The sequence below is a fragment of the Desmodus rotundus genome, chromosome 1 (assembly GCF_022682495.2).
Source record: "Desmodus rotundus isolate HL8 chromosome 1, HLdesRot8A.1, whole genome shotgun sequence".
NCBI lineage: Eukaryota > Metazoa > Chordata > Mammalia > Chiroptera > Phyllostomidae > Desmodus > Desmodus rotundus.
Window position 1 is genome coordinate 45,499,038 of NC_071387.1, and position 23,475 is coordinate 45,522,512.

The 23,475-nt window shown below is 37.6% G+C and overlaps 1 protein-coding gene across 1 annotated transcript; it reads right to left on the reverse strand.

Moving 5' to 3' along the window:
• Positions 1-1,193: 1,193 nt before the first annotated feature.
• LOC112299433 (cytochrome P450 1A1) lies at positions 1,194-22,247 on the reverse strand. The gene is made up of 7 exons (XM_024554684.3): positions 22,101-22,247; positions 18,502-19,340; positions 17,116-17,239; positions 9,174-9,263; positions 8,976-9,096; positions 5,959-6,045; positions 1,194-3,366 (listed from the first exon to the last, which is right to left on the reverse strand). Exons 2-7 carry the CDS (start codon positions 19,321-19,323, stop codon positions 3,069-3,071), a joined length of 1,542 nt encoding a protein of 513 aa, XP_024410452.2. The 5' UTR covers positions 19,324-19,340; positions 22,101-22,247; the 3' UTR covers positions 1,194-3,068.
• Between the last annotated feature and the right edge of the window lie 1,228 nt (positions 22,248-23,475).

A 23,475-nucleotide genomic window follows, 5' to 3' on the forward strand; every position in this document is an offset into this window, starting at 1 on the left:
TTCCACTAACACGAGCATTTTGGAACTCGATCATCTTACTTTTCTGGAAAATCCATTCACACAACACGCTTCTGTCACGGGGGTAGCAGATAAAGGCAAGGCTGTTGTGTGTACCTGGGCAGTTTGCTATTGGTGGGGCCTGATCATCATACTGAATTTGGGTAAACCATTCTCTGTAAACAATGTGAGGAAGGAGGGAAGGAGATCTATACACGTTCGTGGTTTTTTATTTACTTAGGTTTTCTCAGTGTTAGAAATGGGTGTCACGGGGAGTCAGTTGTCTGCATCCTGAATTTTATTGTTTTCCAAAGAGAAAGCCAGCGGTGCATTCCACACGATTTGTTTTTATAGCCTGTTAAGCCACAAAACAACTCCTTTTCAGCTATTTCTGATTCAAGGTATACACAGCGCAGTGTTTTTTGTTTGTTTAAAGCCTGACTCTGAGCGTTTGTGGAGAAGTGCTGTGTGAATCTGAAAAATCATATTGTGTATCCACCCCTGTGGAGGCCTGGAATCTCTGTAGATTTTATAGCCTAATTAGTAATTCTGCAGACAGTAAAACCCCAAAAGGCCTCTTTTGCCTCTCCAAATGGTTCTGATTTCTTACTCTGCCGGGTGGATTGGTATCACATCTGAATTATATAGGCTTACCTGGGAAGAAGATAGAGAATGGCAATGTGGGAATAGGTAAATGCCTTTACAAATTTTGGTGCAAGCTTCCTTCTTTGAAGAGCACGTGGGACCAGACACGTCACATCCCAGCGGCATCATTCAGAGGGTCGCGTTCCTACATCTTCATCTTCATGATGCTACCCAGAACCCCAAGGGAGGACGTGGAGTTCCGAGTAGCTATATGGACTCGTGTGTAGCAAAATATCTAATTTTTATAACTCTGGGTTTTTTTACTTCATATACAATTACTTTAAGGATTCAATTCATCTTGTTTTATCACTGATGGATACGTCTATATATTATCAACTACTCTGTAGTCATAATGAGTTTTGTGTGTTGCTTCCAGCTAAAAATTTAAGGTATTCGTTAATATATGTTATTTTGATATAATATTTTGTATACTGTTGCTTCTGATTACACTTCATAAAATAAATTATTAAAGCTAAGCAAATATGTGTAATTAAGAATAATTCATCTTTACATATTAAATGACAAAGAAAGTCATTCCTATATTGCTTTTATACCTTTCTTATTTTATTCTTGTCCATGTTTCTAAAAATACATAAAAGGCAAACATGAACTGTACAAAAAGCCCAGTAGTTCACCAGTTACTATGCCTCAGAGCACAGTAACAGTGAAGATTAGCATTTTATAATACAGTGTGTTACAATAAAAGTACCAATCATATGTGCTTACTGTTAAAAAAGAAGAGGTTAGAAAAGTACAATTCTTTAAAGAAAATACCAGATAATCAAAAACTAACATTCTTGCAGTGTTCTAGTCATTCCCATTACTGCTGAGTACACAGATTTGGCAGTTTCTTACAAAAAAAAAAAAAGGCAAACATAGTTTCAGCTTAACATACTGTGGGGGGTGTGATATAAATAATTTCAAAAGCTTTCACACACACACACAAAGTCAAGCAATCCCATTTGCTTATTCCCAAGGATAATGCTGAGTTTATTTATATGTGAAAAGAAAGACTATGTCCTGACTTTAATCCTCAATGTGTCTGAATTGTTTAACTTCTCTGCTTTCATTGCTGCAACCTGGGCAGCATGGTTGTTACGTAGAGCCACCCCTGCCTAACTGCTCTCCCATTCAGATTGGCCCCCAGATATGCTTTTATGCACCAGCTTGATTTCCGAGTCCTTTTAAAGCAAGTCCTCTTAAAGCCTCAATCTGGAATATGTGGTTTTTCACTGTCTATTGTATGTTCCTTATATGACTTAGCTCTTTCACAAATTCAAGTAAAGAAGCACACTCATAATGCTGGGTACTACACTGAAAAAATATTTTTAAATGATTACTATCTTTTTTTTCATGTTGTTTTGGGCTACATTTTGCCCCTCTCCCATGCCCAAAATTCATGTTGAAGTACTAACCCTCAGTTCCTCAGAGTGAAATTGTATTTGAAGGTTAGGTCTTTCAAGAGTTAACTTGTAATAAGACCAGTAGGATGAGGCTCCAATATAATATCACTGGTGTCCTTAGGAGCTAAAGGAGATACACAAGGGGTGTTTGCACACAGAGAGAAGACCATGTCAGACCTGAAGAGAAGACAACCATCTACAAAAGGAGAGAGGCCTTGGGAGAAACCAACCCTGTGGACACCTTGATCTTGAGAAAAAATTTCTGTTGTTCAAGCCACCCAGACTGTAGTATTTTTATTAGCCCTAGCAGGCTAATGCACATGTACACAGTTAATCATTGTCAAAAGCAGTTGGTAGCATTGTAAAAACGCCACTGTGCCCTGAAGTTAAATTCTTAATACAGAAAATGTGAGAGCTAATATAAAAATGGGTTTTGAAGTCATTCCCCTTCATGTCCTTTTCTCTACCTCTCTAAAACCAGCTCAGCTAATCGATTACCAGTGAAATGTTCTCTGCTCTTCTAGGCCACTCTTGCTCCCTTCTCTGGAAATCTAGAGCATCAGTTTCCTAGACTACTGGAAAATATATATATTTAACATCAGAACCTGTTCTTATTCTGAACTTCATCTTTAAAACCCATGTTAGCACACCTGTGCATTTGAAGTTGGTGTGAAGGAAGGCAGACAGGACCTCCTTACAGGTTTGCTCGATCCACCACGCATCTTTCTCTTCCTTTCATGCTCCCTGTGACACCTGGGACTCCACCACATGAGACACAGGGTTACAATCCCTGGACTACATCACACCTTATTACCACCTTAAAATATCCTTATGAGACAGATCTCTCATATTAAACTGAGGCTATACCACACACCTTAAAAAACACTTCTTATATTAGGGTGATAGACAAAGAACTGAACTAATAGCATGGCTTAGGGTACAATCTTTAAATTGTTTATTAAATGAATTTGAATCACATGATTTTTCTGACTTATATCAGAAACCTGCCTCCAGTCTGAGAACCTAGGACGTGCCAGCGGCGGAGCGGGGCTCTGCAAGGAGCTGGTAGGGTGTGGGCTTCATGGCCAACCCGTATGTGGGCTTCAGGTCCAGCCCAGCGCCAGGGCATTTTTTCAGCTTGAGCTGTTGCAGAACTGTGATGATGAAAATGAATATCTCATTTCGTGCAACATCTTCTCCGAGACACTTCCGGATTCCCATTCCAAATATCAGAACCTTGTCAACAAGACTTCTGTTCAGTTCCTTGTTTTCGTTTAGGAATCTCTCAGGACTAAATAAACTCGGATTATCCCAGATAGTTCTGTGTAAAATAGACAAAAGTTACATTTTAAAAAGAAATCATTTGATCATTTTGCCATTCTTGCCAACTTCTGCACAATAATTTTGTTTTGCATGAAACGCTTTGTTCAAGTTTGGAATATACTTTAGAAATTTTATATAATATTCACGTGTAAATATTCATACATATATACACATATGTATATATAAAATTATGTGAGTATATCATTATTATGAATGTATGTATATAAAATTCTTTAATTTATTGGAATTTTTAGAAGCCATAAAGAATTAGTACAATTATTTTAAGTTTTCACTAAAATGATTTCTGATTCATTAAATAGTGAATAAAATACTTGAAAATTTATTTCAATTTTTATTATATTAAATGAAGAGTTCTACAAAATTCTCCTATGAATATTCCAAAATTTTGGTATAAATAAAAGGAATAAATATTCAATCTCCTTTGCTTTAAACAAAATGAGCATACTTCTCACTCTGGTATAATTATGTTGAGTAGAAGGTCTTCATACATCACCACCGACAGCAGCCAGGGGACCGGAAAGCAGCTCTGGCTGAGGGGTTGCCCACAGTTCCGAACCTGCCATGCGTCTGGTTCTCTCTTCTCTTCCCACCTTTTGTTTCAGGCCCCGGATCTGACTTTTCCATGACAGCTCACGCTAGCACGCTTCCAAGACACCCTAAGGCATACCCTGGAGACCCACTTGACTTTACCAAAAACTGGGCTTCTTTGTGTATCAATGTCACTTTCTTTCTAGGAGAATATTTGTTTTCTTTCTTCACCAAAGGTCACAGGTCTGGAGATCTACAAGTCGTACTCAGTCTTTCAATAAATTTTGTTCTGCTCTCAGAATCTTTTAAAAATAATTCAGTGTCTCTAACATTTAAGCATCAGAAAAGTCCATATGAAAATTTCCATTTCTAAGTTCTGAGAAGCTGACAACACTGGACAACGTCCTGCTTGTCCTCCGTTTCCTGACTGAATTACACACAGCAGATGACCCCTCCACACTGCTTCAACACGGGCACTTCTCTCATTTTTGGTATTTCCCACTGCTCAGGAGGTGCTTAAGTTAGTGACCTCTGTTTTACTAAATAGGAATAATTTCCCCATTATATCAAGTCTTGAATCACATACCCATTTACCTTAAATAAGTGCCTCTATACAAGCAGTATTTCTTTATAAGCACCTGTGTTAACACAGTTTATTTGAGCATTACTCAATATTCAATATAATCAGACATTCTTAGGACACTAGAACAATAAGGACACTTGAGGTAGCACTGAGAACAGATGCCATTAAGTTTACACTGACTATATTTTTCTTATAGTGAGTTTTTAAATGCTTAGTTTTATTCAGCATAATCACAGATTGTGAAGAGTGGAAGTAATCCATGGCTGTGCAGCTCAGTGGATTGAGTGCCAGCCTGCGAAGCAAAGGGTCACTGGTTCGACTCCCAGTCAGGGCACATGCCCGGGTTTTGGGCCAGGTCCCCCATAGGGGGCACATGAGAGGCAAACACACATTGATGTTTCTCTCCCTCTCTTTCTCCTTCCCTTCCCTTCTGCCTAAAAATAAATAAATAAAATCTTTTTAAAAAAGAATGGAGGTATCAATCTTTCTGACACTAAATTTTGTGATGGGACAGCCTGTGCAGTGCATTCTGCCATTTTGCTGGTGGTGAAGGTGCTGTTAGGTCCACAGGGTAACCACCTCTCTCCCAGACAGCCTGGAGCATGAGACGTCAGTCAGAGGAACAGCCCGCTGAGTGCATGAGAATGCAACTTCTACCAGTTTACTGGACACATTACGCTCCAGCCCGACCACACGGAGATTAAACTTCTGTCAAACAGGATACACACACTGAATGTGAGTGCTGCTTTTGCACCTGTGACCTCAGGCGATTTGTTTCACCTGGCTGAAAGTTTCTTCAGTTGTAAATTGGGATCATCGTAGCACCACTACAGAGGGTTATTGTTGAGACTCAGAGGAGACACTTCAAGATTTTGTACCCAACAAAGTAGGGTCTACAAATATGAGCTGACATCATCATTATTCCTCCTACCACCATCACCACTGCCATCATCATCACTTTTACTGTGTGAGGTATCTTATCTTCATTTCAGTCCTCCCCTTTATAGCTGATATGGTTGAGACTCTAGTGATATTGCATTTGCAAATATTTACTGAGTGGCTACTATGTGCCAGGCACTGTTCTAGGTGCCGAGATAGAAGAAAACCAACCAAAAAGAAAGAATATATTCTGCTTGGTCTTTCATATTCTTTGGGGGGATTTCATGCTGCATTTCAAACACCAGTGGCCCTAACCCATGCAGAGGGTGAGCACCAAAAGTCCTTGGCCCACATCTCCCCCAGTAAGCCAATTTTGAAATTGGATTTGCCCTGAATGAATCTATATTAAGATATTATTCTTCCCATTATCAGTGAGGAAATAAACCTGAATTTTCTTTCAATTTCTTTGAAGAGAAATAAAAGGAATGATGTTCAGTTAAGAATGTGTATCTTCCCCTGATTAATAAGTAACAAACAACCAAACAAATTTCACCCCAAGAAATGATTTTGGTGACTTACTCATCATGATTTACTTGATACATGTTAATAAAGGTGCATGTTTTCCTGGGAATGAAATAACCATTCAGGGTAGTGTCTGCTGTGGTGCTGGGAAGGCAAAGGACATCATTACCATTTCAGCACATTCTGTGAATTCGAATAACCCACCCCTATGAACGTCGTTTTAGAAACTATAGTGATATGAAATCCTTATAAATCTTCATTGTGTCATTAACTAAAACATCTTCCACCTATTGCCAAATTAGTAATCTATTCCTTTTCTTGCATTTGCAAACTATATTGAGCACTTAACATATTTAAGGCATTGCCATGAGCGAAAATCTCAATGGAAAATTATCTCAATGGAAAATTATCTCAATATTTCTATGACAAAGTTGCCCATAAGTAGACACATCAAATTATATCAGGAAACTATAATGAAATTATTACTTTCTGTGTGTCTTGTGCATTTTGGCTTTTATCAGTAGATTAAGAAAACAAAACATGACATCTTTCAGTACCTGGCAGAAGGAACAATGGCACTGGAACTCGAAGATCTGAACTCTAGACGCTGCTCACAGTGAACTATTGGGCAAATCTCATATCTACTCTACGATTTCATTTTCTAGCTGTGAAATGGTATTGTTTGTGTTGGATGATCTCTAAGTTGTCTTTAGAACAAATAATCTACTTTTCTAGTCCCATACTCAAACTTCTTTATGCAAACTGTATAACTTTGTTTTTTATATCTTTATAATGATGCATGGATTAGATTAAATCATGTAATATTTCCATGTGGCACTCCCTAACTTCCTAGCTGGCCCCCACATTCGCTTCTGCCCCAAAGGAGCAGCAGGGACATTTCAATTTGATGAGTTTGAGAGAAGAATCTGAAAACACTCGGCTTAGCCACTTCTGCATTCTCTCTTCTGATGAGCCAACCTGTAGAGAAGGGACATCTCATCTACTATCACTAATCAGATGAGCTTAGAGAAGCAGATTTCATACTTCCATAGGAGACTACTGTTATTTCAACTTGCGAGAGACAAAGTATGTCTGATTAAGGTGAGAAGTATAAGGAAGCCTACTTGACCCATCTCTAAGCCAAATTGTGTGAACAACCCCTGATCATTTAGAAAGCTCATGTTTGAATTTCTATCTGATCTATGCTCATCTTGTAGCTAGTATTGAACTTTAGCAAATGATATGGACATTAGTCACTGGGTACCCTGAAAATCCAATGAAGGGGATGCCAGGAAAGGAATATATCAATTTTGGAGCAAAGATGACCTCCTCCTATGCATGGTTGCTTGCCTATTTCAATACATCCTTGTCCACATGCCCCCTGTGTGCTCAGCTGCTACAATTCCATTCTATGTCAAAAGCTTCATGCTCCTATTTTATGGAAACTTAGCATGTAAAATTTGATTATTTCATTATTATTAAAATATGAGTATTTTAAAGGAGAATTCAATATATAAAAGCATTAATTGTAGGGTTTTTCTCTCTCTCCATATGTATTCCTGAAACTTTTGCATTAAAGTGGATTTCTACATAACTATAGGAGACATATATGTAATAAATATTTATTAGGGTACTGTTTAGTCTTGTGTGGTGTGTGTTCATGTGTGTGTTGTAGGTAACAGCAAAACTTTTGTTCCTTTTACCGATGATTATTCCCTTTAGCTTCTTTTTAATTCATTTTAATATATTTTCTGCTTTTTGATACCATGCCTTTTTAAATGGAAAACAGTGAAATTCCAGGTATAGGAAGATAATTTAGTCCCAAAGAACATATATGTCTTTTATGTGTGTGCAAAAATTCTTGTTTCATATCACACTACTCTCATTGTTCAAAGAATTGTTCTTTTATATACTATTTCTTCATTTTTAGTAATATCATGAGCACCTATGTTTTAAGATGAATTTTCCTATAAGGCATGTCCTCAGATGGGTTTTCCGGGCTCCAAAGTAAATGATCACTGTCATTTAATCTACACGGTGCCTGTCAATTTTGCAGAGCCTCTCTGTTCCTGACTAGTTAGTAAACCTTATAGGTCAAACTCTTTTATGAGGAACCCATGTCATCTTATGAAAATCATTGGGACAGAAGAATGGCTTCTTTAGAAATAAGACCTGTTTTTAAAAACTAACCTGAAGATGAAATTTACTTCAAACAGAAAGACGGTCTGCAGGGAGGGGATCACTGTGAGTTAACAGCACTGCGTGTGAATATGGAAAACAAAGTAAAGAGACACAGTGCAGGGAAATGTGTTGCTCACTGTCTGGCCTGACTCTGCTCAGCCAGTGGTGTAGGACAGCTCAGCTGAAAGCACCACCTCCTGCTGAAGCGACAACCATGATTGCCCCAGCTTCCTGGGTTGAGAGACATTCCCCCTCCCTCACTGTTAAAAGGCTGGAAGCAAAAAAGCACTGAGATTTTCATTTTTTATTTTAATTGTCCAGAATGGAAATAGTTCAAAGTACCATAACTTTGATCGCTCACATTTATATTTAATAAAGTTTAATCTATATTGACATGCATTTGTGAGCTGGAGAGTCTGGTATAAAGTTCAGTAAACTTTCAAATATTTATAAATAGAAGCTCTGTTTAATCTATTTGTGGTAACACTGGCCTCCTTAGTCGACCAGCAGAATTCTAAGCTCCTGAAAAGGACGCCACATCAGCAGGTGGCTAAGATTCTTCATAGGAGGAAGTTAAGTGAGTTTGTAAGACATTTCATAGCTAAAAATATATTATGGTTGTATTATCCATTCTCTGGACCTTCCATGTCCTTTGGTAAGAGGAAAATTAATGGCATCATAGTTTAGTTATGAAAACAGTCACAAAATGTGCTGTTGTGCTCTGTGAAAATTTCATTAGAAAATTTCAAAACAAAATGAAATAAGATTTAAAATAATAAACTGATACTAACACAATATATATTTTAAAGGACCTAAAGTATTCAAATGCCTTAGACTCCTCATTCCCCTCCACCCACCATTGACTGCTGTTCAGAGGAGAATCACAAGCTTACCAATGTGGAATAGTAAAAGGGATGAAGGAGGCATGTCTGAATATTTCATTTATGAAAGCTTCTGTGTAGGGTAAAATTTTCCTGTGTTCAAATCTGGGTGATTTAAGCCCAATGTTTCCATCTGAAAGAAAAGGTTTTTTATTTAATAAGAAAAATGACAATTATAAGGATTATATTTCTCATCTGAAAGCACATTACCAATTTCTTCTTGAATTCTGGTTTGAATTTCTGGATAGTATATCAAATAAAGAAAGCTCCAATACAAACAAGTTGATACAGTTTCAAACCCTGAAAAAAAAAATGAGACAAAATATCATGGAGAAAATCATTAGCAAAATTGGTATTCTCAGTTTACTTCATGTTTGAATACTATGAATCCAGGGAAAAGAATTTAATATAACTGATAATTAGCAAACTCACAGTAAAGTAATTATTATATATTAAAGTTTGTTTCAGAATATAGGCTTAACTACTCATCCATTAGGATAGTCACTATCAAGAGGACAGAAAACAGTAAGTGTTGGTGAGGATGTACAAAATTGGAATCTTTATGCATTGCTGGTTGATAGGTAAATTGGTGTAGTCACTATGGAAAAAAGCATGAAAGTTCCTCAAAAGAAATTAACAGGAATTATCATATAATCTAGCAATCCCACTTTGTGTAGCAGATCCAAAATAATTGAAAATTGGGTCTCAGAGAGATATTTGCACACCCAAGTACATTGCAGCAATATTCACAAAAGCTAACAGGTGAAGACAACCCCCATGGCCATTGATGGATGCATGGATAAACAAAACATGGTGTATACACACAGTAGAATATTATGCAGTCTTAAAAAAGGAGAGCCTGTCACTTGCTACAACATGTATGAACTCAAGGACATTATGTTAAATGAAACAAGTCAGTCACAAAAAGAAAAATACCATATGATTTCACTCATATGAGTTATCTAAAGTAGTCAAATAATAGAAACAGAAATTAAAATATAGTTGCTAGGGCTAGGGGAAAGAGAGGGCATAATTGGTGTTTAATGGACATAGAGTTCAGTTTTGCAAGATGAAAAAAGACTAGAGACTTCTGGTGAGGATGGAGGTGTAGGTAAACATGCTTTGCCTCCTTGCACAACTACAGAAAAAATTACAACTAGACCTCAAAACAACACCCAGAACCATCAGAAAATCAAGCTGAATGGAAGTCCAACAACCAAGGATTTAAAGAAACCACATTCATTCAGATGGGTAGGAGGAGGGGTGGAGACATGGTGTGGCCTGGAGAGGCAGCAGAACAGGCAGTCCCACATTCACATGTGGTGGATAAAAATCAGGAGGGACACCTCAGGAGCGAGGGATCCCATCCCCAGACAAGACCACACGGCCCAGGGTTCCAGAGACAGGAAGATGAATCCCCATAACTTCTGGCTGTAAAAACCAGTGGGGGTGGGGTCAGCAGCAGCAACTGCCAGATTTTCAGAGGACTCCACTTAAAGGGCCCTCATGGACTTATAACTTATGTAGACTCACCCCCTCTTTGATTCAGCACCAGGAAAACAGCTGGAAGGGCACCAGTCATATGGGCAGTAAGTGAAGTCATTAGAAACAGGGCGAGTTCCAAGCAAACCTCCAGAAGCCAGGTAGCGGCATGGTCCTCTCTCCAAGCCCTACCCCCACACAGAGCTACAAAGAAATTGATGTTGGGTACCCACCCCACCTGGCAATTACCTAAGGCTTCACCCCACACAATTTACAGGTGCCTTTTCTACAATAGGCCACACTACAATGGGGAGTCATAGCAGCTCTACCTAACACACAGAAACAAACACAGAGAGGCTGACAAATTAAGGAGACAAAGAAATATGGCCCAAATTAAAGAACAGAACAAAACACCAGAAAAAGAAGTAAATGAAATGGAGATAACCAACCTATCAGTTGCAGAGTTCAAAACACTGGTTATCAGGATGCTCAGAGAACTCATTAAGTATGGCAAAAGCATAAAAAAGACCCGGGAAGAAATGAAGTTTACATTAAATGAAATAAAGTAAAATTTATAGGGAACCAACAGTGGAGTGGATGAGGCCAAGATTCAAATCAATGATTTTGTACATAATAAAGAACTAAGCATTCAACCAGAGCAGCAAGAAGAAAAAATAATTCAAAAAAATGAGGACAGTATCAGGAGCCTCTGGGACATCTCCAAATGTACCAACATCTGAATCATAGGGGTGCCAGAAGGAGAAGAGGAAGAGAAAGAAATTGAAATCTTATTTGAAAAAATAATGAAAGAAAAATTTCCTAAGTTGGTGAAAGAAATAGACATATAACTCCAGGAAGCACAGAGAGTCCCAACCAAGTTGGACCCAAAGAGGACCACACCAAGACACATCATAATTAAAATGCCAAAGATTAAAGATAAAGAGAGAATCTTAAAAGCAGCAAGGGAAAAGCAGAGAGTTACCTACAAAGGAGTTTCTATAAGAATTCTAGCTGACTTCTCAAAAGAAACTTTGCAGGCAAGAAGAGACTGGCAGGAAGTATTGAAGGTGATGAGGAGCAAGGACCTACAACCTAGATTATTCTATCCAGCAAAGCTATCATTTAGAACGGAGGAGCAGATAAAGTGCTTCCCACACAAGGTAAAGCTAAAGGAGGTCATCATCACCAAGCCCATTATTACATGAAATGTTAAAGGGACTTATTTAAGAATAAGAAGATCAAAACTATGAACATTAAAATGGCAACAAATTCACAACTATCAAAAACTGAATTTAAAAAACACACTAAGCGAACAACCAGAACAGGAACAGAATCATAGATATAGAGATCATTTGGAGGGTTATTAACTGGGAGGGGGAAGGGAAAGAATAGGGGAAATGGTGCAGGGATTAAAAAGCATAATCAGTAGGTACAAAATAGACTGGGGGATGTTAAGAATAGTATAGGAAATGGAGAAGCCAAAGAACTTAAATGCACAACCTATGGACATGAACTAAGGGAGGGATTGCTAGAAAGGATGCTGGCACTGGTGAAGGGGGAAAAGGGAGAAAATTTGGGACAACTGTAATAGCATAATCAATACAATATATTTTAAAAAAGAAAAAGAAAACAGACTACAGATCTGTTACACAACAATGTGAATATACATAATATCACTAAACTATATACTTAAAAATGTTTAAGATAGTAAATTTAATGTTTATGGATTTAAAGCCACAATAAAATAAAATTAAAGTTAAAAAAACCTAGTTATTATTTATGACAAGTGAAAACAATGGAAATATATCTCTATATTATGTTAACAATTGCTGTGATCTATGTAGTAATAATAATTATAATTTATAAGTGACCACTGAGTGATTACTCTGTTCCATGCTAAATATCTATATAACTATAGATCTATATATCTATGTAGGGTGTATATAATTATGCTTATTTTACTGAAGATAAAACTGTGTTTTAAGGACATTATATGCCTTGTTGAAGGTGACTCAGAGAAGAGGCAGAGTCAGCACTTAAACTTGGTCTTATCTGAAAGTTTGGCCTTATCAAAAAGTCCTATGTTTGAATTAGCATAGCGCAAAATGGAGGGCTGAGTACATTCAAATTTTTAATACTAAATTTTAGTGTACTTGTTATGGTTTAAAATCCATCCTTTAAACAGGGTATCATCACTTTTGAGATTATTTATACATTGACTAAATCCTTTTCATTATTGAAAATAAAAGCAAGAAAAAAATGTCACATGTCATTTTTTTCTCGAGCATTTTTAACACTACATCAAAAATGAGATCACTTCTCAAAATCCTAACACTCAGAAATGCCACATTAAAAAGATTTTCTAGACTGTTTCAATGATAAATTCATGTCTATAACCAAATGTCAAAATTAATGATGATAATTTATGTTTTCTACAAAATAAAATCTAGCAGCAGAATTAGTGTTTAAATCAACATCTTTTTCATTTCTTAATTTCCTTTTAAATTTTTTATTGTTATTATATTACAGTTGTCCCAGTTTTTGCCTCTGTGCCCTCCTCTGCCCAGCATATCTTTTTCCAAGGTTTCTATGGTGATGATTACAACAATGATGACAGCAAACTTTAAGCACTTGATTGCGTTGTTATTGAGATGGGGCTGTAATTGCTCTCACTTTAAAGATGAGAAACTTGCAGCAAGGATATGGTTAAATATTTCACCAGGGCCACAAAGAGATAAAGCTAGCACCCAAAATCAAGCCTGTGTGCTCTGGAGTATTGAGACTTAACCATTTGTTTGTTCTCTAAACAACTTGCAGTACAACATGCAGGAGAAACACACCCAGATATTGCTGCAGGGCAGAGGAAACTCCTTTCCAAGTGTCTCTTCTCAAGACCTGGTTTTCAGATCTCACCAAAAAACTACTCGACCTAATAAGTGAATTTGGCAAAGCAGCAGATATAAAGTCAATATTCATAAATCGAAGGTATTTTTGTACACCAACAATGAAATATGAGCAACAGAAATAAGGAAAAAATCCCATTTGATATAGCAACAAGAAAAATACAGTACCTAGGAATAAACCTAACCAAGGAGGTAAACGATTTGTACTCAGAAAACTATACAACACTGAAGAAAGAAATTAAGGAAGACACAAATAAATGGAAGCATATGCCATGTTCATGGATTGGAAGAATTAACATCATCAAAATGTCCATTCTACCCAAAGCAATTTATAGATTCAACACAATCCTTATTACAATACTAATGACATATTTTGCAGATATAAAACAAACATTTCAAAAATTTATATGGAACCATAAACAGCAATTTTGAGAAAGAAGAACAAAGTAGGAGGGATCACAATACCTGACATCAAACTATATCACATGGCCACTGTAACCAAAACAGTCTGATACTGGCATAAGAACAGACACATAGATCAATAGAACAGAATAGAGAGCCCAGAAATAAACCCAAGTCTCTATGATCAATTAATATTCACCAAAGGGGGCAGAAGCAAAAAATGGAGTAAAAATAGCCTCTTCAACAAATGGTGTTGGGAGAGCTGGACAGCTACATGTAATGAAGTGAAACCTGACCACCAACTTACACCATACACAAAAATAAACTCAAGATAGATAAAAGACTTAAATATAAGTCACGACATGATAGAAGTCCTAGAGGAAAACATAAGCAGGAAAATCTCAGATATTCCATGCAGCAATATTTTCACTGATACATCCCCTAGAGCAAGGGACATAAAGGAACGAACAAACAAATGGGACTTCATCAAAATAAAAAGCTTCTGCTTGGCCAAATAAAACATCTGCAAAATGAATAGGGAACCAACTGAATGGAAAAATATATTTGCAAATGATACCTTGGACAAGGGTTTGATCTCCCAAATATATAAAGAACTCACATGACTCCACTCCAGGAAGACAAACAATCCAATTTAAAAAATGGGCAAAGGATCTGAACAGACTCTTCTCCAAGGAGGACATACAGAGGGCCCATAGGCATATGAAAGGATGCTCGGCATCACTAGCCATCAGAGAGATGCAAATTAAAACCACAATGAGGTACCATCTCACACCAGTCAGAGTGGCCAACATAAACAAATCAACAAACAAATGTTGGAGAGGATGTGGAGAAAAGGGAACCCTAGCACATTGTTGGTGGAAATGCAGACTGGTGCAGCCACTGTGGAAAACAGTATGGAATTTCCTCAGAACACTAAAAATGGAACTGCCTTTTGACCTGGCAATTCCACAGCTGGGATTACACAGTAAGAATCCTGAAACACCAATTCGAAAACACTTGTGCACCCCAATGTTCATAGTAGAACAATTTACAATAGCCAAGTCCTGGAAGCAATGTAAGTGTGCATCGGTAAATGAGTGGATCAAAAAACTATGGTACATTTACACAATGGAATTCTACTCAGCAGAGAGAAAGAAGGAGCTTATACCCTTTGCAATGGCATGGATGGAACTGGAGAGCATTATGCTAAGTGAAATAATCCAGGTGGTGAAAGACAAATACCATATGATCTCACCTATAAGTGGAAACTAAGCAACAAAACAAACAAGCAAACAAAATATAACCAGAGACACTGAAATAAAGAACAAATTGACAGTAACGAGAGGAGAGGGTAGAGGGCAATAACGGGGTAGAGAAGGGAATGGTCATCAAGGAACATGTATAAAGGACCCATGGACAAAGCCAAAGTAGGGAAGGACTGAGTGGTGGGGAGAAAATGGAGATGATTGTACTTAAACAACAATAAAACAAAAGTAAAGAAAAGAAAAGAAAAGAAAAGAAATAGTCAGTCTCAGAGTAAGCCAGTAGCTTCCACAGTAGTTTACAAGCCACAAAATTTCCACCATGACTTCAAACTGTAAAAAATTACCCTAAAAGTAAGTTTTCCAAGTATGGCCATACTAGAGCACAGTATGGTGTGAAAATATTGACTTCTATTCAGAATATATTGACTCCATTGTCTAGCAAAAGAGATAGAACGAGCCGTGAATACTGCATGAAAGACACTGATTTTGACCATTGTAGAGCCATGGACATTTTAGCCAAGACCTGGGACTATCTAGTTATGTAACAGAACTCATATTTTTGTCATCATGAATTTTGCTTTATATATCAAGGCTTAAGCAACATATTACTTATCTTGGTAGATTATCCAAAATTTGAGGTCATAAGAAATGATTGTGGAAAATCCTGCCTATATCCAAAGGAGAAATCAAATTATTAATTAAATCAAATTATCTCTATGATCAATTTGAAAAGTCAAATATGGAAATATAAATGTTAATAATAAGGTAGAGCTGTTGAAACAGTGAGTTTGCAAATTTTATACATAAAATATGTGGTTTAGAGATCAACTGTTTTCTTCTAGTATGTTATTACATATCACTAGAGAATCAACAGACATATGTGGAAGTTTATGTCCTATTAATTTTCTTTATTACTCTTATTTTCATTCAAAATACAAATTCTATCAGATATGTTTGTTGAATGAAAAAATGAATTACATAATAAAGTATTATACTGAATGTGCTTTGCTTTGCACACATTCATACCAGCCATGCTTAACTGTGTTGTGCACATCTGGTGTCACTAATCTATATCACAATCATTTCTGTCATTTGCCACAATTTTATATTTGTTGATTTTTTTCAGGATCTTGACAGTATTATGTATTTCTCAAATACATTATCTCATCAACTCAAAATGAAAATAAAGCCCACCTGATGTGTTAATCCCACCCCCCACACACCCAGTCTTTAGTATTCATGGTGTTCAGGCTTTAAAAAATGATCCTCACAAAATATAACAACAGTATTTAGCTTCAGATAGTTGGCAGAAGAAATTGTAAGTACAGAGCGATCACATCTGCATGATAAATAATGAGTGCATCCATCAAATTTAAATCATGATCACAATAATATACGTATATAAGTAGGTGGTGGGGAGGGGAAGTGGGGTATTCGCATAGGAAAAATAATACAAATCAAAACAAATGCCTCTTGTTTGTGAGAAAATTCAGGAACACAGATGCGTAAATCCTAGAAAAAATGAACCAATTTGCCAATAAATATAATATAAAGAAAAAAGGAAAAAATGAGTTTGAAGAATTTTCCTCCTCAAATAAAACTGCTAAAACACCCTTAGTATTTTGATGTTTCTCTCCATCTCTCTTTCCATCCCTTCCTCTCTCTCTAAAAATAAATAAAATCTTTAAAAAAGGATCATGATAATATAAGAATACATGGTAATACATGACAATATAAAGCCTGCTTTATAAAAATACCTAAAACAAAAAAACCCTTTAAACAGATGAAGAATAAATGTCAATGGGTTGAGAGTGGGACACAGGGATACAGATTAATAAACAAGCAAACAAGTACAGGCATTTCATGAAAAATGAAGTAGTGCACAAGGAGACCATGATTAACTCAATTCTCTACTCCTGAGATGAAAATAAAGTTTTCTGAATGACATGAGAAGAAGGCAGATTGTCAAACTGTTAAATCAGAGTGAGAAAGCGACACAAAATGGCTGAGATCAAAAAAGCAAAGTACTCTAAACAGTAGATCACAAAAATAGCAATTAATCTTTATTTCCCTTACACTTTGACAAATACTGTCACATACCAGCCCCGAAGAGGTCATTCACAGTGCTTATGATTTCATCGTCATTTAAAGTGGCTGTTTTGGTAGTGGCATATTTGTCGTGGCATACACTAATCAGAGCATCAGTAATGTCTCGCATGTGGTCCTGAGGAGACAAATCTTAGTATGATTATTGATCCCTATTTACATTTTATATCATATATGAATCCCGTGCACCGTGTCATATAAAATGAACTCAATTCCCCTAGGAATATGAAGACTATAGTAGACCATTTTAAACCTTACAGCCAATTTTGCTTGTCAAATTTTAATGCTCAATTTCAAACGAATGTAAAATAGAAAACCAAGAGAGCAAACTCAATTTTCTTTTTAAAGTTTCTTTCAATTAATAAAAAAGTTCCCATGGCTGGAAGCATAGTTGAAAGAAATTAAAGATTAGCTTACCATGTAGACATTGCTGGGTAATGAACATAATCAGAGGTTTCCAAACCCATTGTCAGAACTTTACTGTAATCAGCATGCAGAAAGAGGTGAGGCTGAAGTAGGTTAGGGAGTAGGGAGAAAAACTTAGGACTTTACAAATTCTTTTACTTCCTGTATTTGTTCTAACATTCCTGAATGGTACCTTGAACCAGGTCATTTACTGCCTCTTCTTTTTCATTGGAAGGGACTTAATTCCTTACATCTCTTCATTTGCTCAATTATCCATCTTTTCATTTTTATTTTTTCATGATGTCATCATCTCAGCAAATTGGTCTTCAACAGCTACTACTATTCTTTCTAGTACATACATTCCATGAGAGAAATTTACTCTTCTGTGAGCCATAAAAATGGACCGAAAACATCACAGTGGCCTCACAAAAAGGTCCATTTTTGTCACCTGAAGTAACTTCTGTAAAGTTCATGTCTATATAGTAAAGGCACTCAAGTAGAAAAATAGGGTAAATTGGAAGCTCCCTATACAATATTTTTTTGGAATTATTCAAAACACTTTCTGAAAAAAATGCTGATACTCTTCAGACGTCATAGTTTCAGATGTGAAATGGAAGAGAAAAAAATCAGTGGTTGATTTTTTTAAAGAACTTACCTGCATGGTAATTATTCATCAGCCAACTACAGATTCACAATTCAAGTATATACTTTAGCACACACTGGAGAAATTTCTGAGGTCTCAAAGAATTCAGAACTCTTCCTAGAGTCCCTACATGAGAACTAAGTAATACTGCCCTGAAATCTCACTGACTGAAACTCACATTTCCTAATAGTTTGTGTAAGTGTCATTATGGCGAAATTATAGTGAAAAGAACCAACGATGAATATATACAACTTGCTGGGTACTCAACGCATCTCATCATTATCTTTTGCTTCTTACCAAATCCCTTGTCCTGGTGTGAATTTAAATCCTACCTTATCATATGTAGTAAGATGATCTTGTACATGTTGTGCAACAAACTGATTGAAGGCCCGATAAAACTCTCGAGGAGAATTTACAATCTGCAGTGGGAGGTAGCGAAAGCATGGTATGAAATCGGCAGGATTGGCTGCACTGGAGGCCTTGAGTAAGTCATCATTAGTTTTAACTATCCTTAGAAACTCCTTGTCACCATGGTCATATCTCTTGCCAAAGCAAAGGGCACAGACAATGTTGGCTACTGCACACGTGATGGCATTTCTGGGATCAAAGCTGCCATTCTTAGAAGTCAATTCTGCAAAGACTTTAACCAGCTCAGCAGCTTCCTCGATGACATGTTCCTCAAGTAAGCAAGAGCAGGTGGAAGATTTTGCTTCTGCTTTAGAGAAAGTTCGTAAAGCATTAGAGGCTATTTTCTTATGAGGCTTCCAACTCTCACCATAATTGACAGAAAATGAAAGACTCTTTCCTTCTGCCAGGAAAGAAAATGTGTGCATGTTAGGTCTGCCTGCAAAATGCTCTCCATTCTTGAGTAGTACTTGCTTCACCATTTCCATTCCATTCACCACCACGACAGGCACCATGCCAAGTTTGATGAGAAAAACATCTCCATATTTCTTCCTCATTTCTATGAATGTAAGGTAAGGATGGTCTCCAAGCTGAAGAAGATTTCCTATGATGGGGAAGGACCATGGGCCAGGAGGAGACACCTGCTTTCTCCCCTTACTCCTGAGTGCTCTCACAAAAATAAAAACCATCACCAAAATTATGAGAGAAGTGGTCACCTCTCCAGGAGCGATTGCCATGCCAAATATCATTTTCAGGATTAAAGCACCTAAGATAGAAAAATATAAACCTTATTTCTACCATTCTAAGCATAGACTAAGTCTTTCTCCCTTTAAACATTTAAATGAAAAGTACAGACTCTTTGTAGTTAGTTGAAAACTATTCTTAACCAATGTACCAAGAGGGTAAAATCACATTCTTATAAAATGCACTGTACTTTTATTCCAATTCTATTATTTTCACAATTCTAAACACCAGACCAAATCGTTTCATGTCAGTCATTGATACAATAGACAGAAGAAGACAATTTTTATGTAGAAAGCACCTTGGTGGTTGGGAAAGAGCTTAAGGCCATAGATGCTAATTTCATATTCATTATTAGCCAAGGATCCTCATCTTGTCACTTAATTTAAGTTCATCCCAGTTTTCTTATCAAAGTATCCTATCTGACAGGATTAGTCATTCATTCTTTCAACAAATTTTTATTGACCCTCCCCATCCCACGTCAGGTACTAAAAAATACAAAATTTCAGACTCATGAGGAAACTAGATAAAAAACAATAAGATTACAAAGTGGAAAATGCTATAGAGAGTTGAGTACAGAGTCTGTCATTGTTTGAGCATCAAAATAAATCATTAAAAAGTACTTAGTGAATTATAACTATTTAGTGAGTATCTAATTGGTTGTCTGCCTGGCCTGTCCTTACACTTCCCAAGCCTCTCATAAGGGTGACGTGCTGAAGCTCCATATCCTTCTGCTCCATAACTTGCCCATGTAGCCATGGGTGATTGATCCCAGAATGGGCCACTGACCCAAAATGAACCTACCTTAGGAAGATGGAATTGGAACTGTGAAAGATCATCTTCTCTTTGGGCAGCTATATCTACAAAATCTAAGTGTGAAGATGTGACTTGGGGACCCCCCAGAAGGACATGAAAAACTGTGAAAGCAGGTCTGAAAAATAAATGAAGTAGAAAGGACAAGAAATAACAGACTGAGGGAGGCCTCCTGACCTTGCAATCACTACTTCTGGTACCTTCATGAGGTCTAGTCCTTAGATTGAATTCTTTCCTGCTTAAACTAACTATAATTTGTTTCTATTACTTGCATCAAAGAGGCACCTAACCAAAAAATAAAGTTTCATACACATGCAGAATACATTTGTTAGTCATTTTATTTTATAGTAACTATACAGGGAATAAAATTCCTTCCTTTAAAAGCATACATAACTAAACTGTTCACATTTCTCAAATTATTTACAGGACAAATAACATTGGGAGGCATTAAAATCGTTCGCCAGTGTAAATGTCCAGTTCTCGCTAGATTTGTTCTAGACATTTTAAATAAATATGCAAGCAAACCCTTGTCACCTGTCTTATCTGATTGCTTCACTTTTCTAAGTTCACAGATAATATGTGGCTAACTGCACCGACTTGGTTGGCACTGGTTACTAAACCTGAACTTTGGAATTAAAAGTGAGAGGTCAACATTTTTATGGAAAAAAAGAACCTGAATACACATTTCAACTAAAAAGAAAAACTGAGTCCCTAATCAATGCAACAGCTACAACTTGCAAAATTTCATTTTCTCTCTGTTCACAAAGGAAACAGTGGGGGCTTCACCGTGTTTCTGCTTTGCAGCATGCTGATTTTGTAAAACATTTTCCATTAAAAATAGCTATGACCATGTATTGCACACTTACCATGTGTCCAATCCAGAACCAAGCATTAAATCTGCACTGTCTTTTAAAGCTCGCCCTTCTGAGAGAATTATAGAGAAGCTTAGAGAGATAAGTCATTTTCCCCATTTACTTCCCATGTTTTCTGAGCTGAATAACGAAGCATCAGTAACCTGTTGCACTTGTTTTTGTTTTTTTTTTTACAAAATTTAATTTCTCTCGGGCATTCACCAAACTGCCAGTTTGCATATTGAGAATCAGCAGTGGCATTTCCAGAGCAGGATACTAAATAGGTGAGAAGTGGGTGAGTGCGACAGAACTTTGGGCACTCATAAGGATGACCGGGTTTCCTGCCTCCCTCCTGCCCTGTTCGGCTGTGAGACTTCTGCTAAATCACATCTGTCCTCGCCGCATTTTCCTCGTCTGTAAAATGGCCACTTCAGATGGGAAGACGTTGAAGGCCAGCTGCAGTCTTCAGTAATCAAAGCTAGCAGGGAAAACGGCGCAGAAGCACGAGTGTGACTCACGGGGTTAATTGCCCGGCAATATTATGTTGCCAGAGTTTCCAGGGCAGTTTACAGTTCATCAACAAATGTTAAGTAACTGGGATCACCGTGAATTCCTGTTCAGCCTGGGCTCTTCTAGCTCCATTTATTAAAACCTCTTTGGCTGCTTTCCAGGCCCAGACGTATTGCCAGATTTCCCAGCCTTTTTCTTGGAAAGCTCTGAAGGTACATTCTGTTCCTGTTGTTTTGGGGGTGAATTAGGGCTGAGGACAGGGAGTAAAAGGCCCCCTAAGGGTGGGCTGCTGCATCGTCAAAGATTCCAGGGGAACTCTAGATACCAGCCAGGTAAGGAGAGCATGCATAGGTTGGGGGATTTTGTACTGATGCTCAAACAGAGACACACATTATACTCCCCCCTAACCCCGATGCTGGTTAAACCATTGCAATGATCATGCCCCGCACAGACCAATTACATCCAAATCTCTAGGGATGGATACATTTTTAAAAAGCTCCTCAATATGACTAAGGGAAATTCCAAGTCGAGGACCTTTTTGGAGGAATAACAACCTGTATGAGATCAACAAATCCATTCATCCCAATTTCAGTGAAGCTTGGAAAGCTCACCTGTGCCCAGAAATCTCTTAGGTCAGTGCGAGGAATCTGCGGAAGGATCTAACCGCTGAGAAAGTGAAAGGTATCCTAGGAAACCGAGCAGTCAGGTCTCGGTAGCAGCCGGCCTCGGCGAAGGCTGGGAGAAAGCTTTCTGGGAAGAGACCCGGGAGGGGAGGACCTTGGACCCACATTGGGAGGAGTCTGGAACTGGGTTAGGGCATTTGAGAGGGAGGGATGAAGAAGCCTCTGCAGCCAAAATTGGGCACAGGAAACGGAAATTCCAGCGTGAAGGGAAGGAGAGGGACCCGTGGAGCAAGGGGTCCTGAAAAAGGAGTAGGATGGAAATTGATCTTGGAAAAAAGCGGGGCAGGAGAGGGTGGACGGGAAGACTAACCATTTTTAAATCGCTCGTGACAAGCAGAGGTAGTTTCAAAAGGTAGCAAAGAAACAGGGAGGAAAAATAGGATTGTACAGAGGCACTGCTTTGCTGCGAGCTTCACTAAACCAGGAGCATGCTCCACACTCTAGACAAGGAGTTGGGGAGTAGGGGAGAGGGTGGCGGGGAGATGGATGGAATTAAAAATCTAGGAAAGTTACGTTTCTCAGGTGGATTTGGCAGATTCCTCGGGGGTTTTCACCATCCGGACAGATTTGTATTTCCACAACCAGAACAGTCAACCTCTGAGAATGAATTGTAGAGCTTTGATTTGAAAATATATTCTCCCCTACGTCAGGGCACTTTTTCTACCTGAAGTCTACTTTCTCTACCGTTACTAGGTAAATGACGTATGGTTTGGGGATATCTTCCTGTCAAGATGTCTGCAACTTGTCATATAACAAACTTTTTAAAAAAAGTTTTAGAGTCTTTGGCTCGGAAAATATTTGAGGTTTCAAGGTTAGTTTTGAATGAGAATATCCAAGAATGATCATTGGTCGTCAGTATGTTCTCACATAGGGAAGAAAGCGAGCCCCCAAAGTGAATGCTAAACATAATGTATTTACTAAAGAAAGGAATGTTCAGGCCCCAAGCTTTAGTGTCAAATTCACAAAAAAAAAAGGTTTTTAAATACCTAGACTCTAAAAATTAAAAAAAATGACAAAGGCCACAAACCATGGAAAGTTTTTGACCCACTGGCAGTACTTATGCTAATAATCATGTCATACCTAACTACTGAAACATATTCCTAATGTTCTTCCATGAAGCGTCACCTTCTCTATTATAACTAACCCCACATTGGATTAAAGTATAGAAACTACGCAGCCATAGCAGAAACTTCGTGCAAGTATCCATAATTTAGACTGCTGGTAATAGTTGATTGACAATGTGTTATTTGAAAGCTTTGATAGAAGGTAATGGGAATTGCCTTGCACTGAATGTCCAGGGATG

Coding starts and splice junctions, on each gene's coding strand:
- LOC112299433 (XM_024554684.3), bottom strand. CDS start 19,323: ATGATATTTGGCATGGCAATCGCTCCTGGAGAGGTGACCACTTCTCTC. Junction 17,240..18,501: donor ATCTTACTACATATGATAAG/GTAGGATTTAAA, acceptor TTGTCTCCTCAG/GACCACATGCGAGACATTAC. Junction 9,264..17,115: donor GAATGACCTCTTCGGGGCTG/GTATGTGACAGT, acceptor TTTTTTTTTCAG/GGTTTGAAACTGTATCAACT.